At 33.0% G+C, this 17,461-nt stretch overlaps 2 protein-coding genes across 8 annotated transcripts in view; one reads left to right on the forward strand and one right to left on the reverse strand.

Moving 5' to 3' along the window:
* The first annotated feature begins 501 nt into the window (after window positions 1-501).
* Window positions 502-12,249, forward strand: LOC138325889 (guanine nucleotide-exchange factor SEC12-like). Its single transcript, XM_069271880.1, has 9 exons — window positions 502-637; window positions 4,708-4,906; window positions 5,416-5,627; window positions 5,963-6,046; window positions 6,465-6,580; window positions 7,699-7,875; window positions 8,306-8,378; window positions 8,653-8,812; window positions 9,181-12,249. Exons 1-9 carry the CDS (start codon window positions 509-511, stop codon window positions 9,264-9,266), a joined length of 1,236 nt encoding a protein of 411 aa, XP_069127981.1. The 5' UTR covers window positions 502-508; the 3' UTR covers window positions 9,267-12,249.
* A 669-nt stretch (window positions 12,250-12,918) lies between these two features.
* Window positions 12,919-17,461, reverse strand: part of LOC138325890 (centrosome and spindle pole-associated protein 1-like) — a 108,763-nt gene continuing 104,220 nt past the window's right edge. For all 7 annotated transcript variants that reach the window (XM_069271887.1, XM_069271884.1, XM_069271885.1 and 4 more), the window contains 5 exons: window positions 17,358-17,447; window positions 16,195-16,295; window positions 15,800-15,908; window positions 15,513-15,582; window positions 12,919-15,273 (listed from right to left, as the gene is read on the reverse strand). In XM_069271887.1, coding sequence (XP_069127988.1) covers window positions 15,210-15,273; window positions 15,513-15,582; window positions 15,800-15,908; window positions 16,195-16,295; window positions 17,358-17,447 — 434 coding nt within the window. In that variant the 3' untranslated portion in view covers window positions 12,919-15,209. The remainder of the gene's footprint in view (window positions 15,274-15,512; window positions 15,583-15,799; window positions 15,909-16,194; window positions 16,296-17,357; window positions 17,448-17,461) is intronic.

Raw genomic sequence — 17,461 nt, forward strand, 5'->3', positions numbered from 1 at the left:
GGAGGACGTGCACAATATTATTACCTCATCAGATATACACTATCATTTAAAAATAGTTTACATAAGCGGAAGAATTACAAATTTATCCACAGCTTCGTCACGTGACCTGTTGTCAGGCAACTTAGTATTCAATTATTTATCTAATGTTTTCATATGGCTTAATGCATCAATTCATAAGGGAAAGTGCATATTTCAACTACATGAACAGTAGATTTTATTTTTTCTTTTCGATCATATTAAAAGATTCTGTGAAATTCTATAAAATCGAAATGCCGCGACACCAACAAGCATTTCTGAAACCCAGATCAGCAAAGGGAACTATTTTTCTGTTTTAGCAGATCCGCAGAATTTTTATTTTGTGATGTTTAATTTAGGTGATTTAAAATCAATAATAAGATTATCTCGACCATTTTCTTCGATATTATTGGTGGAAAAATTATTCCCAACAATTGAAATTATTTATATATATTTAACTAAACCGGGACCAACCGGAGCAAATCGTGGCAAGATGGCCGACAAAGGTGGTTTGTTGGCAAGAACAGAATTTCCACTTTACGTTGTCAAATCCTTAGACGAAAGACATTTTCTTGTAGCTGGCGGTGGTGGTGCTGCAAAGACTGGCATTGCTAATGCAATCGTAAGTTCTGTATTTTGGTGATACGTTATCCGATTTTGGTTTGTTTTTGCCGTTCTGTCCAACACGGCCCTGCCCATGGCAGCTGTCGGTGTCAACTGTGTCGACAACATAGGCCGACCTTATGGTGTGTGGACTGTCTGCCTGCTGATTATATGCAGTCGCTTACATCAGATTTAATTAGTTTCTAAACCCTTGTCAAAAAGGCAATAGAGTGAGAAGACAAACTGATTTAATTTAAAAGTTAAAATAGAGAGTGCTTCTTCTTTAGGTATTCGCCATCCGTCAATAGTGACGATTATTCGGCACAGTGGGGATGAGGTAATATACAGTGCATTTTTTTTGGATCGGGCCGAAGCAAAGCGAACTCTTGTGATAGAGTACTCCAACAATGTTAGAGGTATACACGACGAGACACTTTTGATCATTACGCCATGTCTAACCTCTAACAATTGAGGCAGGATTCATACGGGGAAGAAATGGGTTCGATATGAATTTCAAATTGTGTTTACACTAACCTTTGACAATCCACATATTGAAAGAATTATCCAAACTCATGCTAAATCCAAAATACAAAGCGTCACTATTGCACTTTTAATTTTATAATGAATTTAGACATTTCTTTACCCCCACCACTATTTGTAAGTCTACCTGATCGCTATTTTTACTCTGTAGTTACCAATTATGGAATGGTGAAGGAAAGTAAAATATTCTTATCTGCAATTTCAACTAAAATGTATTTAGTTTATTTGAATATTTCCAGAATTCATCAGAACTGATAAACGTCCTATAACTTGATAAACCGGAAGTGATCACAAATTGCAATGAAAATTTGAATAGGATTTAACCTAGCTACAGCGCTGGACATGATTGCTATGGGTCACCTATAAAATGTGTGATACTCCGTGGATTTATATCTGGTCATACAACCTAATATAACTGGATGTGTCAGTGATAGACAAGGCCAGACGCCCTGCGCCATATGCACATCTGTTGAATAAATGACACATCAAAAAAACATACTTTGCGCTCTTTCGGCGCATAGACGTTTGACTGATCATCGGTAAGATACAAATGGTTTTTGAGACAGACCCCGGTTTCTAAACACGCTGATGAAAGGTCGTTTTTGATTGGTTCCCCGCCAGCTGATTTGTCCAATGTATACAGAGGTTACATGACGCGTATTACAAACCACTAATGCATTGAAATATCGAGTTTTGTTTATCGTTTTAATAAGTAAATGTAACTATATATCGTGTTCTGTCTTCGAGTGTAAGCGATTTTCATCTAAATAAACGACTTGTCACGTGACACTCAGCAATGTTATAAGCGGTCCGATGTAAACAAAGATGTTATCCCGCAAAATTCTGATACTGTACGGGGAGTTCCCTGCGTTAAAACTTAGATTTAAATCTGTACTTGCTGGTCGAAATCATCTGAGATAATTTCCATTCCTTTCACTCGACAGCCTGAAAGCGACAGAGACAATTTCTTTAGCATTTTAATGAATTAAACTACATGTATTTTGTGATGTGGTCGATCACATTCATGTTACTTCACCTGAAGAACACCTGAACACTGCGTGTGACTAGTCATCCACGTGCATTACGGTAGTAATCTACAACATTCCTTCCGTATTTGGAGACAGAAACAGATAAACTTGTAAGCGTTCATTTCGTTTTGCTTCTACAGTAAGTTGATTACCGCTGGTCTTTGAGTCGGTATATGAACTACATACTACTTACGTTTCTGATTTTGTATTTGACAAACATTGACACATGAAGTGAACTAGGTAAAATGTCTGTGTATTTCTGCTAACATAGGTATAATCCATGTTTTATTTTATTACAACAAGAACAAAAAAGTTTAATATTACTTTAAATTTTGAAGCAGTTTCTGGTTAAATTATCTGTTAACAAATTCATCTGCTATCATTATTTTCTTATTTGCTGAATCAACATTACACTGACTAGGCTAATGAGTGACTAATAAAACATTGATGATACAAGCTGATGTTAATTTTTTTTTCGCCTCAATGTCCCAAGAAAATGTTGTTTTGGCGCATTGTCTGATCAAATGTCTCATCGAAATTTGATATCAAGGGGACATAGTCGCATAGTAATGAATCGCCTTCCCTTTCACTGATGTGTTCATGGATAACTATTTATTTACACTATATATGATATATGAAATTCTGGTAAGTTTTCTTTCTGTCATTATAAGCATCAAACTTCTGCCCTAATTCGAGGGCGGAACTTGGGAAGACTCATATAGGCTTAATCCCAGATTAGATGTTGGTATTGCCCATCAGAAGTTTCTCAATACCGACGTCTAATATAGAGATGTCTCGGTAACATTATTCTATGTAAATCATCCATATATGTAGAGATGGAAAACTTTCTTGTAAACTGGAAACGGAAATCACAAGATCCAGTATTGCGCAAAACAGTATGCGAAGTCACACTCTAGTGTGATTACCACACTCAAGTGTGATTACAAACAATATTCTTTAAAATATTCAAAATGAAAACATTAATGAAAGATAACTTAAGCCTTCTAAGTAATGGAAAGCCTTCTAATTTAAATTCTAACTGAATCTAACATGTCGTTTTGTCCTGAATCTTAACTTAAACATCGTTTTACGTGACCATTCGCTTCAGAATTTTCTGCTTGGCAACAGAAAATGACGATGAGAGATGATACATTATGTAGTCGCAGTCGCATATTTTTGCATTAAGAGAAGTAGAAGTATTCTATGTAAATATTTTTTTTCTTGCTATAAACTCAATGCCAGTAATTCAGCAAGGCTATGATTCTAATATAGAATTGGTTTCAAATAGTCGATAAGTCAATACACATAATAAGCAATAAGAACAAAACACATAATATCAATAAGAGTCTAATCGCCGGGTCAAGGGAGATAACTCTTTCGCTGTTAGAAATTCTTTATTCATTTACCTGGCTTCTCAACTGCATTCATTACAATTATATATTTCTATTTTTTAACAGTTAAAAACTCAACATATAAAAGAATGGATTAACTGCTATGCTGTAAGATAGGCTTTGCCTAAAATTAATTTAGAGTGTAATGATCGCAACTTGCACTCGGAAACATATAGACTATATATAACTTAAACTTATATAGGTTTCTGCTACACTCGGACCTCCAAACATTTGAATTTGGGACCTTCGGACACTTAGCTGGATGAGCTACCTGGTCAGATGATCATCTTAAGTCCAATATCACAATTACAGGAGAGGAAACAAATTAATCCATTCAGATGGGTATTCAAAAATCAATCTCAAAAGATGATTGTCTTGGGCTGGTTAAGATCAAGGTTAAATACTCTACTGATGCGACCACTAGTCACTTGCATCAGTGTAGATATATAATATGGCTGAAGGCAAGGCCTTCAAGGGCGCAGCCAAATGTTTCAGTAACCATTAATGATGCAACGTTAAAAAGTGCAATTTGTAGAAATAAAGGAGCTGAATTTTCTATTTATTTTTTATTCATATATTAACTCTATTATCCCAGTCCCAAAACCTACATTTGAGAAGGAAACCCCTATGAGAGAAGGAAGAAATTTTATTTCCGTAACGGTTATTCCGTTTTTGGTCAGCTGATTATATTGGAAGATGGTCTAAATCACTTGAATGTTTGAAAATAAAGAACGATAACACTGAGCTTCTGCCGGATGAAGATTACGTTTGTCAGAGCATAAGATATGATTTCCATATGTATAAAAAAATAGCGGATGTAGGATTGAATTTTGAAGATTTGCTTTTATCTCATATTTTTCATGTATTTGTTACCTTAAAAGTACTTCGCACTTCGTGCCCTTCAGATACACATGTCTGCACCTTCAGATCTTTTTAGCAGAAATTTGTATGCAACTGGCCCATCATGAGAAACCAGGGATGTATAAAATGAATATTTTTATAAATATGTATTCAAGTACCGATCCAACTTAAATTAAGCATTGTTGCGGCTTTCAATTGTATCCACCAGCAATAATTATAACAATACCCAACAGATTGTTTCATTTTGTGAATGTTTTATTTATTTCCAGGAAGTATATGAGGTTAAGCTTGAAGATGGCAAACTTCAGGCCGTCAGTATCTGTAGACACGACACTGGAGCACAGGCCATCATGAATGGCACGAATGTGTATGATGGCAGACACCATCACTTTGCTGCTGGTCTGGACGATGAGTGTCACATATACTCACTTAAATATAAAGTGGTGTCACCCAAAAAGAAGACATCAGGTATTACACTTTATATTTCTGATCGGAACCCATGTACATATATATATGTCAGATGTAGTTGCTGTATACAAGGAACATGATTATATATATGCTATAGCCAGTGTTTCAAGATGCAGATATAATAGAAATACAATGTATTAAGGAAGTGCATAATTTCCAGAGAAAAATTCAAAATAAATGTGCATCATGTTTTGTGCTCATAAATTATTGCAATATGCTGCAGGAAATTTCTCAAATTTCTACATTTATTTAAAGGATAAATCACAAAAAAATCTTTAACAAGGTCTTGCATTGGGACTCCTCACTCTGGGTCCTAAACTTCCTGGTTTGAGTTACGGTATATTTTTCCTTTTCTAATATAGTACCAGTACTTACAAAATTTTAAAAGGAAATAACAATGCAAGTTTGGCTGAATTTTTTTTTTAGATTTAATTCTACAAAAAGTGCTACAAAAATTGGATTACATAACATTATTATTGTATGATGCATGTTTTACACATATTTCACAGATGATGGAAATTTACGAAAAAGGAAAGGCGATACCAGCTCAGAGGGCACTCCAAACAGTACTGGGAAGCAGATAATGTTTGACATTGATGAAGTAAAAAGTACTAAAACAGACTTCAATAAAGACAGCAGTTTTCAGAAGGTGGCCCAGATCAGTCCGAATCGAAGCTTTATAGCTACCGGGGGGACTGATGGTTATCTACGTGTGTGGAAGGTACACATATTTTCTGGCTACAAAAATCTAGCCTGATAAAATTTCTCTTCAATATTGAAAAAAAAGCATTAATATATATTAGGGGAGCTTCACATTGTGAGCAAAGTAATTTTATGTCATTTGGCATCACATGCCGATGTCATTTCACCACTCAAATCTCCTGAACTAGTATGGTATTTTGATGTTTATTCAAGAGTTAATGCATTTTAAAACTGGGCGGTATACATCAAACAAAAGAGGAAATCTCAAAATCCAGAATAATGTTTTCAATAACTTTACTTTGACGGGAACTTTTAGTGACTCTTTCTTTGATAATATTAATTTCTTTGCTTCAGTTTCCAGCATTGGAAAAAATGTATGAAGTTCATGGCCATAAAAATGATATAGATGATATAGATATTAGCCCACCAGGTGATAAGGTAAGTATTTGTTTTATATGACCACATATAAATGAGTTAAATATATAATAAAACTTGCACCTACTATGTATTGTTACAGAGAGATCTGACACAACATTATTTTTTTTCTATCCCATCCAAAGCTGTCCTTTTGTTTATAATTGTTTGGTAGTGCAATTTCACTATCAAAGAATGAAACTGAAAACAAACATTTTTAGGTTTAAAAAAGTCCTATTACTGCCATAAGAATTTTATCTTGGTATATAGGAAGTGTATAGTCCATTGCCTAGCTTTTGTTGACTGTGCGAATGAGTTTAATATCTATAGTGAAGCAATGTTGAGTGTGGCCTGCTCTTGGAATGATAACTTCTCATTTGTTCTGACCCTGACTTAGTCACATAACAATGATGTAAAATCATAGTTTTTGGTATGTTTATAGATTGTGACAGTATCTCGAGACCACTGTGCCTGTGTATGGAATTCTAAAGATGGTAGTAAGATTACAGATCTCAAATGGCCGTTACAGTCAGACGAACACAGATATAGATGTTGTAGGTAAGTAAGTCTGATGAACACAGATATAGATGTTTTAGGTAAGTTAGTCTGACAAACACAGATATAGTTGTTGTAGGTAAGTTACAGTCAGACGAACACAGATATAGATGTTGTAGGTAAGTTAGTCAGACAAACACAGATATAGATGTTGTAGGTAAGTTAGTCTGACAAACACAGATATAGATGTTGTAGGTAAGTTAGTCTGATGAACACAGATATAGATGTTGTAGGTAAGTTAGTCTGACAAACACAGATATAGATGTTGTAGGTAAGTTACAGTCAGACGAACACAGATATAGATGTTGTAGGTAAGTTACAGTAGACAAACACAGATATAGATGTGTGTAGGTAAGTTAGTCTGACGAACACAGATATAGATGTTGTAGGTAAGATAGTCTGATGAACACAGATATAGATGTGTAGGTAAGTTAGTGACAAACACAGATATAGATGTTGTAGTTAAGTTAAGACTGATGAACACAGATATAGCAGTGGGAAAGCTAGATTCTACAGTTTTATTAAATGAAAGTCATCTTCTACATTTCATTTGTTGAGTGTTGGTGGGCTATTCAAATTTCCTTTCAGTGGTCCATTAATCATCGGTCTGCCTGTAAACAAATTCATGATGCCGCCATTTCTCAATACGCACTGAAAGAATATATCTCAAATTCATTGGTAGATTTGGTAGGATTGCATTTTTGGGACTGATCAGACAACAAGATGTCTGTCAGGCAGTCAACTTTGGTTTTGATCGTTGGAGTTTGTAACTTCCGGTTTTCACTATTTGAAGATTTTCTTTATATTCTGAAGGTTGTTATTGATATTTTGCAGTTTTTCTTGTAAGCTTGCATTGATGTGTGTGAATCGTAAAGTAATAGATATTTGGCTATCTTGAAATTTGGCTAATATTTGATATAATCTTACATTTTGTACTTTTTATAGAACACCTTGTTTTATTAGCAAGTAAAGATTTTTCATCGCCATTTTGGTATGAACAAAAAAGGAAATGATGTACAAACATGTATGTTAAGCAAAGATTTTAAATCTGTGTTCATATGTTGTGCTAAAATTTGATTTATGCCTATAATCTCTGAATGTTTTTATTTTCTCTTTCACAGGTATGGTTTGATAGAAGGCAATAAAGACAAATACAACCTATACACTATCAGTATACCAAATAAAAGATCTGCCCAGAAACCTCTACCCTGTTATATTACCATGTGGAATAGTGAGAAATTCACACCAAAGCGTATGATGAATGCTGGTACAGAAGTCCTATCAAGTTTGGCTGTGAGGTAAGGCTGTCATTCATTATTTTAGGTAAAAATTACTTCAGAAATAAAGTCTTAATTGTGAGCTCATTTTGGTAGAGTTCACTATGTAAATCACCTGTTACATTAAAATTTAACCTTTGTAACATCACATTTTAAAACCTCAAGAAGAACTCAATAACTGATTAGAATGAATATGATTGAAATTGTAATCCATGCTCATTAAGTATTGCTGTGATAAGCAATCTCCTGTTGCAGTTATTTTCACAAGATTTAAGCACCTGTTAAATAGATAAATTGAAAAATAGGTTTGTTTGCATTACATAGATCTTCTTTAGATTTAAACTAGATGTTGTTTTATAAAGTAATGATTTATTTGTATCTTGTTGTATTTTTTAAACTAGATGTTGCTTTATGGAGTAATAATCTATTTGTATCTTGTTGTATTTTACAGTGATGACGGCATATACATCGCAGTGGGAACAATATCTGGCAGCGTAGCTGTATATATATCCTTTAGTCTACAGGTATACTTTGATTTCTAAAAAAAAATATTTTGAAGAATCGAACCATATAATTTCATTCAGTTATCACCAGGAATTCACTCAATTTGCCATCTTCTACCTCTAGAATATAACTTCTGGGCACTCATTCTGTAGCCCTGATGATGATGTGATCACTACATAATGTATATTTGTTTCAGTGTAGCCCTGATGATGATGTGATCACTACATAATGTATATTTGTTTCAGTGTAGCCCTGATGATGATGTGATCACTACATAATGTATATTTGTTTCAGAAATTGTATTACAAGAAAGAAGCCCACAGTATATTTGTAACAGGAATAGAATTCATGCCAAGCTCGGAGGGGACACGACAAGTGACTGGAAATCAAGACTTTACTTTATTGAGTATCTCTGCTGATAACACTATCCGCATGCATCAAGTGGCCACACGAAGTAAGTTTTACTGGTAATGATGTATACTCAGTTACTCCCGCATGTACTGGGACAAGGTTACTGGGTCAAGTTACTCTTTGCATCTATTTATAAATAGAATGTATGGAGAAGATTTTTACCCGGTTTTATTTTGAGTGAAAAACTAAGAATTTTAATGGATTCTTAGAATTTAAAGTTAAATTTTCATTATTCACCAAGTTTATCAAAATCCAATTTGACGTAGACTTGGTCAAGTCCTTAATACTTGCAGGATCAGTCTAAGGGAGAAATATTTGTCCCGGAAACTGTAAATGCTCTTAATATTGATAAAGTTATTTTAGTATTTTAATTGGAGACTTACAATGTATCTTACCTCATTTTGTTGTCAGATTCCTACAGTGTGCTACTGATAGTGTTTGGTGCTTTACTAATTGTGCTGATGATATTTGTGATGCTCGGAGAGTATGGGATCTGAGAGAAACATTCACTGACTAAACTAATGGCAGCTACCGACATGTAAACCCAAGGAATTCCAACAGCTTGGATCTATAAAAGTCTCATTGGTGATGGTGTTAAAGTGATTTTTAAGAAAATAAGATGTATCAAAAAATGTTATTATTCAATGATTTCTGGGGTCTGTTATCAGACTTGCCTTTATTGGATGCAGGACTCAGATTTTTTTCCATTTAATCTTTTAGAAATAAGACTTGTCAACATAAAATGAAGGGTTGTGTCAATCACTATTATGCAGTTCTAACATTAGGTGCTTTGACAACTATACCTATATATATGTACGAATGGTAAAATCTCTACTCTGTAAACAGCTGTAACACCATCGAAATTAGATACCTCTACTTCAATATCACCAATATGTTCAGAAATTAGATACCTCTAATTCAAAACAAACATCATGTTCTCCCAGAAAGTCTTCTTCAGTAAAGAAGTTTTAGCAAAATATGTGCAATATGTTCCATTGTATAGGGTGATTGTAAGGTTGTAAAATATAGCAAACTTGCTTTTCTTTTCCTTTTTTTAACATTTAGCAAAAATGTTGTGAATGGTTTTGAAGTTTGTGGAATTTGTCTACGCATGTTTAATTCATTTTTATTTTCGTAATAAACACATGTTTATGTTAAGGAATAAAAACTACAATAAACAAAAAATATCTTCTAAAGCAAAATTAGTAATTATAAAACCTTGTTCAAACATAGTAAAATACTAAAGATTGAAAACGATAGGAAAAGGAAATTCCATAAATGTATATAAATGGTATTTTTGTGAAGATATGTCGTCAAGAAGGAATATGCTTTATAATGGTGACGATGCTGTAATTTCATGTGAAGTGATATGTTACCGGTATTCATAATGATACAGTAGTAATAAATGGGTGTAAATTTCTGTGTCCCTGTTAGTATAAAGCGTACCAGCTGTATAACATATCTTTGTCTGTATGTAGTAACTGCTTGATTATTTGGTGTAAAGCTTAAGAGTCAGTTAGTACTGTACAGTTGCTAAATTTGTGGATTCACCCAAATTTACGAAATTTGATACATGTACTTTGCAAATTTTTTCAAAAAACATGGTTTTACTTATCAAACTCTGTCATGTAAATGACGCTCCTGAAGTCTACATAAATTCGCAAAAATAATTTCCCACAAATAAGATCTACACTTTAAAACATTTTAGGCCTGCATATAAAGACCACCTATGGGACAGTCAAAATTATTATACTGATTTAAATTGTACTGTAAATCACTTCATTATTTTCAACATATTGGAGGGATCTTACTGAATCCTAGTCATATACATGTGTTAAAATATTTGTTTAATATTTGAATTTAAGCTCTATGACTCGCAAAATTACACAAAAATAATGTTGTTTATAGTACCTCATATCAGTCAAGGGAATAAAAGGGGATTAACCATAGCTATCAAACAAGTTACCTGGTATATGAATCAATCCTTTTGTGCTAATGTTTGTCAAATATTTGGTCTTAGTAGACACCAGAGCTTTAACTTATATTATTTATCTTTGATCTTCGTCTGTCATGATGTAAATAGTTTTATAGGATACCACAATACATGTGGTGTGAGATTTATGCTAGTCCATTTGGTTGCCTATATTGCTCACTTTCACGATAATCGACTTTGCTGGTCAGAGTTATTATTGTATCATGTAATTTTGATTGAAGTACATGTGTGCACACAACAAAAATATGCAACGATCATTTAGAATTAAGAAGTCAAGAAAACCTCTATGAGGCTCTAGGATCATTAGGAGATAAAGTGTGTGCTTTTGATAGCCAATTAAGAGTGACCTATTTAACAATTAAGAACACCATTGATGATTACATTAATTGGCTATGTCTAAACTTAAGATTTGTCATACATAACAGTGTACCATGATTTTAGGGCCTGATAGATCTCTAATATAAAACCATTTCTAGTCATGGTTTGATTTACTTACTATATTTATTAATACAATGTTTTTGTGTGTGGATAGTTTCCCTAAACAAAACCAGTGAGCCTCGTAGGAAAGGTGTGTTACTGGGGGAGCTCTAGACTGCTTGATTGTATATTTTATCTTTATTACATTTAGAATATCAAAAAAAGATTTCATTAAAGACTAGGTTACTTCTAAAATTTCATCATTTAAGTTTAATTTTGTAAACCCATGATTGTTGTCTTTAAATGGATTAATTTTTCTACGGTTATAGAAATATTCTAACTTATTATAAACTAAAAGTTACTTTCCTGCAGTTATAAATGTTGACGTATAAATGTGTGCCTGTTTGTATGGGTTTGGGGATGTTTGATATATTCTTAATTTTTATTTATAATTACTCATTCCTATTTTATTTTATGTCACATTTAAACGAATTGTATGATATTTGTGTTATAACTTTAACCCATATCATCAGATGGAAGTATAACATGTGTATAGAGGATAGCTTAAGTAAATACTTCATACATTCAGAAATTTTCATTCAAACAGAAATAAACTGCAATATTTAAAGACGACAGGGTAATGGTATTATCTAAGTTTAATTAGTAACCCTTTAATTTATAAGTATTAAATTAATATCATTTTTATTGCAGCTTAATGTTTCTAAGGAATTTTCTTTACATTAATTGTAGAAAACCCAATTATTTATTACAATGTATTTGTTTTTGGTGATTGAGCAGTGTATTAAGTTATTTAAAAGTTAAGGTGAAGAAAATTTAATCTGAAAACAGCCATTTAGCATTTGAAATGCTAATGACAGTTAATGGTGGGAGAGTGCTGTCTGTGATATTGTAGTGATTTCTGTAGTATTTGTACTTTTATATGTTATTTTAATGTCTGGTTACACACAGTGTAACATTGTTAATAACTGGTCACCAAAGGCCACTGGCAATGTACGATATCACCGATAATAAACCATATGTGCTACGGAATAAATCATTTACATACCATACATTTGTAATTGTTGTAATCTTTCTTGTTCGGCCACATTGTATGCATTACCAATATGACCAGTTTCTGATATATAAGATCATCATGACTGCGAGTTGGAAGATTCTGGAACTGGTATCAGTTTTATCAACAAGTTTACTAAAGTCCAAACTAAATGGTCCTTAAACGAGAATCAGGTTTTGTTGACCCGAGTCCAAAGTCAAAACTGGGACCTCACTATCTTTTGTCATAGATATTTTTGCAGTTTCATAACATGTCTCATGACCAAAAGTGAATAGCAAGTTTTGGACAAAAAAAGCAACCATATTTAAAATATTTCTGTACTCATGGTTCATTAATCTGTTAACTAACTTGCATAATATGCCTTTTACTCCAAAAGAGGAGTTAACTTGCATAATATGCCTTTTACTCCAAAAGAGGAGTTAACTTGCATAATATGCCTTTTACTCCAAAAGAGGAGTTAACTTGTATAATATGCCTTTTACTCCAAAAGAGGAGAGAGGCAATAATTACGGCGAATACGGTACATAGGTTCTAATGATGATGTGATCTGTCAACCTGATTTGAAGTCGTAGATCTCATAATGTCTGATCAGAAATATTGACCATTTGGTGTCTGTATCAATTTGTCTAGTGAACAACTCCTAGATCAAACAGTAGTAAACACACACTTGATTTGTGACATTTTATTTAATATATCATTAATCAATTTTTCCCTGATGACAAAGGAATGCTTCACTACATTGATAGTATTATAATAAATAGTACATATTTCTACATTTAATTATACATGACAAAGTTTATATAAATGCACTGTAAGACTGGACGGATATAAAAAACATTCAGAATCCTATAGATATAATACCACCATTTACATGGTGAAATAAATGTTTCAACATTCTGTATCTTTGCCCCAATTTTCTATTGTTAAACAATTCCAAATAAGCAATGCATACATGTACAGAAAGTACATATTAAACATACATGACTATTTTGTTTGACTAATTAAAGTTAATGTGACATATCATTTCTATTTCGTGATGAAACACATTTAATTTACGATACCATATCCCCTGTAATTTGAAGGCTGTTACGATACGGGACAGTGATACATTTATCAGAGAGTAGGAGTTTTCTCCCTTTGAATGAGATGGCGCTGTGACAACATAAAACAGCACCAATAACAGACTGCCATCATCAGGCAGACACAATGTTAATGACAAGAAGTAAGCTGTACCACATCACTGAACTAAATGGCCATGAATGGAATTATCTCCTCATAAAAATGGCAAACTACACGAGAAGATAAAAACACTAAATAGAACTATCTGGAATAACTTGTGAGAAACAATTTCCTGCAATTATTATTGAGCAAGATCTGGAAACAAATCTGAATTCAAGGAATTAGTTAATACTAAAAGTACCATTAGTAATATGGTAAGTTTCGAATTCTGGTATAATGTAACTCCTAACATCCACGTAATGTTTCTTAAAACTTTATTTCTCTCTATTAAACTTCCATCCCAGCTCCTAAGAGTAAAGAGAGACTCATACCATAATGAATAGAACATAGTTACATTGTTACAATATCACAATAATACACTGTACATTATTATTGTATTCATGATATGATCCCTAAAGACAATACAATGGTAGGTTGGGGACATGGAATACAGGTACACCAATTAATCAGGTGTTTTAATACATATATACAACCTATATCTCAACATTATATAACTAAGTGCATGGCGTACTAACAAGTGCAGGGTATTTATAGAACGAATATCACAGTCTTGGAGAACAATAAATAAAATCTCTATATCTTACAAACAAAATAGGTGTACTATTAAGTAGAATGAAATACAGATCCCATGTCTATGAGGCAATTTTGTGCTTTATACACTTGATATGAGCTAGGCTCAATCATTAAGCTTGCTAGATATTCAACATGTAAAAAAAAAACGAAAAAAAAAACCTAACTTCGTTTAAATCTGCACAAAACTTCAATTCCCATTTGAGGTTTGTTTATGAGTCATTATCAAATCCATTAAGAGATCCTCATGGGATTTGATCCATCATTACATGGCTTTTAGGAAAATCATTGGTAAACTCTTAAAAAAATGTATTAATTTAAATCATTCAATTTAAACTCTTTACTATCAAGTTAAAATTATAAAATGGCAATGATTAAACAATAACTACAGTTCCATAAATATATATCAGATCTTAATTATGGACAAGAATATGATACACAGTACAGATAAAAATCCCCAGTGAACATGCTTATGATTATAAAGGACAGCATTCGGACACAAATCATCATCAGGGGTCAACATAATATTTGATTAATCAGGGTCAATGTAATGTTTGATTAACCAGGGTTAACCTAATGTTTGATTAACCAGGGTTAACCTGATGTTTGATTAACCAGGGTTAACCTGATGTTTGATTAACCAGGGTCAACCTGATGTTTTATTAAAGACTGTCAACCTTCTTAGATGATAACTTATAAGGTGTTATGACATACTTCGTCAAGTTAAATGACACATTTCCTCATGTTAAATTTCATATGTATAGGCGTGACAGACTCTTCACATTTTGGTCACATTCTGGTCATTTTGTACTTCTCTATTACATGTGTCCTTAATCTAGTTGTCCTGGCTATACTGGTATCCAAGTCATTTGACACGTAAACATTTTAACCACGTTAAACTGATGAAAAGTCCACATTCATCCAGTAATGTGTTTTCATGTCTTCCTTGGTATTGTGCCATGATGGCTTATAAATGTCCTTGCATTTTGGCCACTAAGTCACATCGTACTGTCCCAGACTATTTGGCGATAGCCTTTGGAACATCTCAGTATTTGGCCGAGCTGTGTAGACCACTGTTGTGGGAACACTATATTCTCTTAATATGCATATAACAAATCGTCCTATCGATCATTAGACACTAAGAAGCTGCTATAACTGTTTATTTCCTGGCTGTAGCCACGTATCGTCCTGAAGAGTTTGTCCAGATGGCGGCCTGAAACAATCAAAACAACACTATAAAAACGGCACAGGTTTGCTCTTCATTTTCTGCATTTAATATTCTACCTTAAATTTCTTTTAATAAATAATAAATGTTTGGTAATCAACCAACACAGAACAGGGCATTATCTTATCTTATCCATTAAAACTAGATCAAGGTCATAAAATTAGATCAAGGTCAATTGTTTGAACAAGTATATTTTGAATGGGTATAAAAGACAATCAACACTTTACCTGTTATATCTCTGCTTGGCCATAAAGTTTTCTAAAATTTCATCAGGATCAGCCATGGACACTTCATCAGCTGTAAATAAAACTTGAAAATTTTATTTTTGCACAGAAAAAAGTGTGCAAATTACACAAGTTTTTACGTTATGTATGATTAAATTAAAATATAGAAGAACAATTTGCATAAGTTTTAATGCTCTACAGAAATAAGCATTTTGAACAAACCAATTTCAATGCATTTTCTGATTTATGTTTTAAAACTGAAGAGATAAAACAGGAAGTCCTGTACTGACCATTCATTTGCTGTAAACGCCTAATCCTGGCATCGTTCTTCCTCTGTAGGCGGTCGACATCCAGACTGGATACAGATCCCATCACATTGGATGGGCCTGCTAGGTCATGCTGTAAACAATGATAATAGATATGGTCATTTCCAATTAACTATAAAAGTATTTTTTTTATATTGAAGAATGTATAGTGAAATGTTTTTTTTTTTTACAAATTTTTTTTCTATCTGATCATTTTTTAAAACTAGCATTGTCAAACAAAGTCCAATTTCGATATAAAACCTAAACTGGACTGGTTGTATAGACTTGCTCTTCTTCCTCACTAAAGGGAGTCAGTTGTAGCTATGACTTCTGTTTTTATTAATTTTCTTATCACTGCAATCAAATGATATCTAACTTACGAGTGGTGTGACTCGCTCCCGTCGCCTCATTCTGGCAGAATCATTCCTCTTGGGCGCCATGTCATCAAAGTCCTCTGGGAAGTGATTCACATTTTCTACATCTGTATAAGGGTACAAATCTGTCCTTGAGCCACAGGTAATAAAAGTATATTGCTTATCTCTATTACAGTATAAATAGGCTATTTCTAACAATATTGGTACAAAATCTTAAATCAATGTTAAGCCTTTTCAAAGTTCATATGTGTATTTACTTTAATTTACTGTGAAATTCAAGTGTAATTCTCTGCATGTACTTGTGTGCAGATACATTATGATGCACAGTTGAAAAATGTTCAAATTTCAAAAATCGTTATTTCAAAATACAGGTACATTTTTTTTTAAAGGACATGCAATTGATGTCAATGCATTGGCCAGTAATAATCGTAATACATATAAAGAAAATCATTTTAAATGTAACTTTGTTAATTAGATTATTAGTTGTGAACTAAAAAGTAAAATAAAAGTATGAGTGAAAACTAAATCTAATAGGAAAACATGTTATAAATCTTGGTAAATTAGTAAATTAATGTATATGGAAAAGGAATATACAGTATTTAAAATTTTAATTGGCAATAATCAAGAAGCAGAATACATTTATATTTTATCCTGAATTTCTAGTCTAATATCAATTACCGGGTAGTAATTTACAAACTATTTGGTTTGCATACATCACAATCATAAGTGTAGGGAATAGCGAAGGTGACTGCTCCAACACCCTTAAGTTTAATATTTTAAGCCACTCCCTTTTCTTTCATAAATACCATTAACCTTCAGATCCTCATTACAAAATACACTGTACACACCTTTTATTATAATAATTATGTTTCTAACCTTTAGTTACAATCATAATGTCAAATTTGAAAAAAGAAATTCAGATATATCAGAATTTTCTCAGAACTGACTACGGTATGTGTCTTAATGTAATGAAATTTTCATGCATCAATGGTTTTTAAAATTTTAGTACACTTGATGAATTTATCTTTTTAACAATTAATGTTTTAATAACACGTATATCTATTAGGTGAGATTGGTAAAAACTGTGATGGAGATGAGAAACATGCAGTATAAGAGAGTGACCATATCCAGGAGAACACCATGCCCTGTACAACACATGCAGCACCAACCTATAAATGCTGTGTTGGCCTGGAGAAGAGATCTCGGCGTGCCGGTCCCCTGGCGCGCTGACATACCTAGGTCATTAGGAGGGACGTAGCCTGTAGGACACGAT

Source organism: Argopecten irradians, chromosome 6 (assembly GCF_041381155.1).
Source record: "Argopecten irradians isolate NY chromosome 6, Ai_NY, whole genome shotgun sequence".
Taxonomy (NCBI): domain Eukaryota; kingdom Metazoa; phylum Mollusca; class Bivalvia; order Pectinida; family Pectinidae; genus Argopecten; species Argopecten irradians.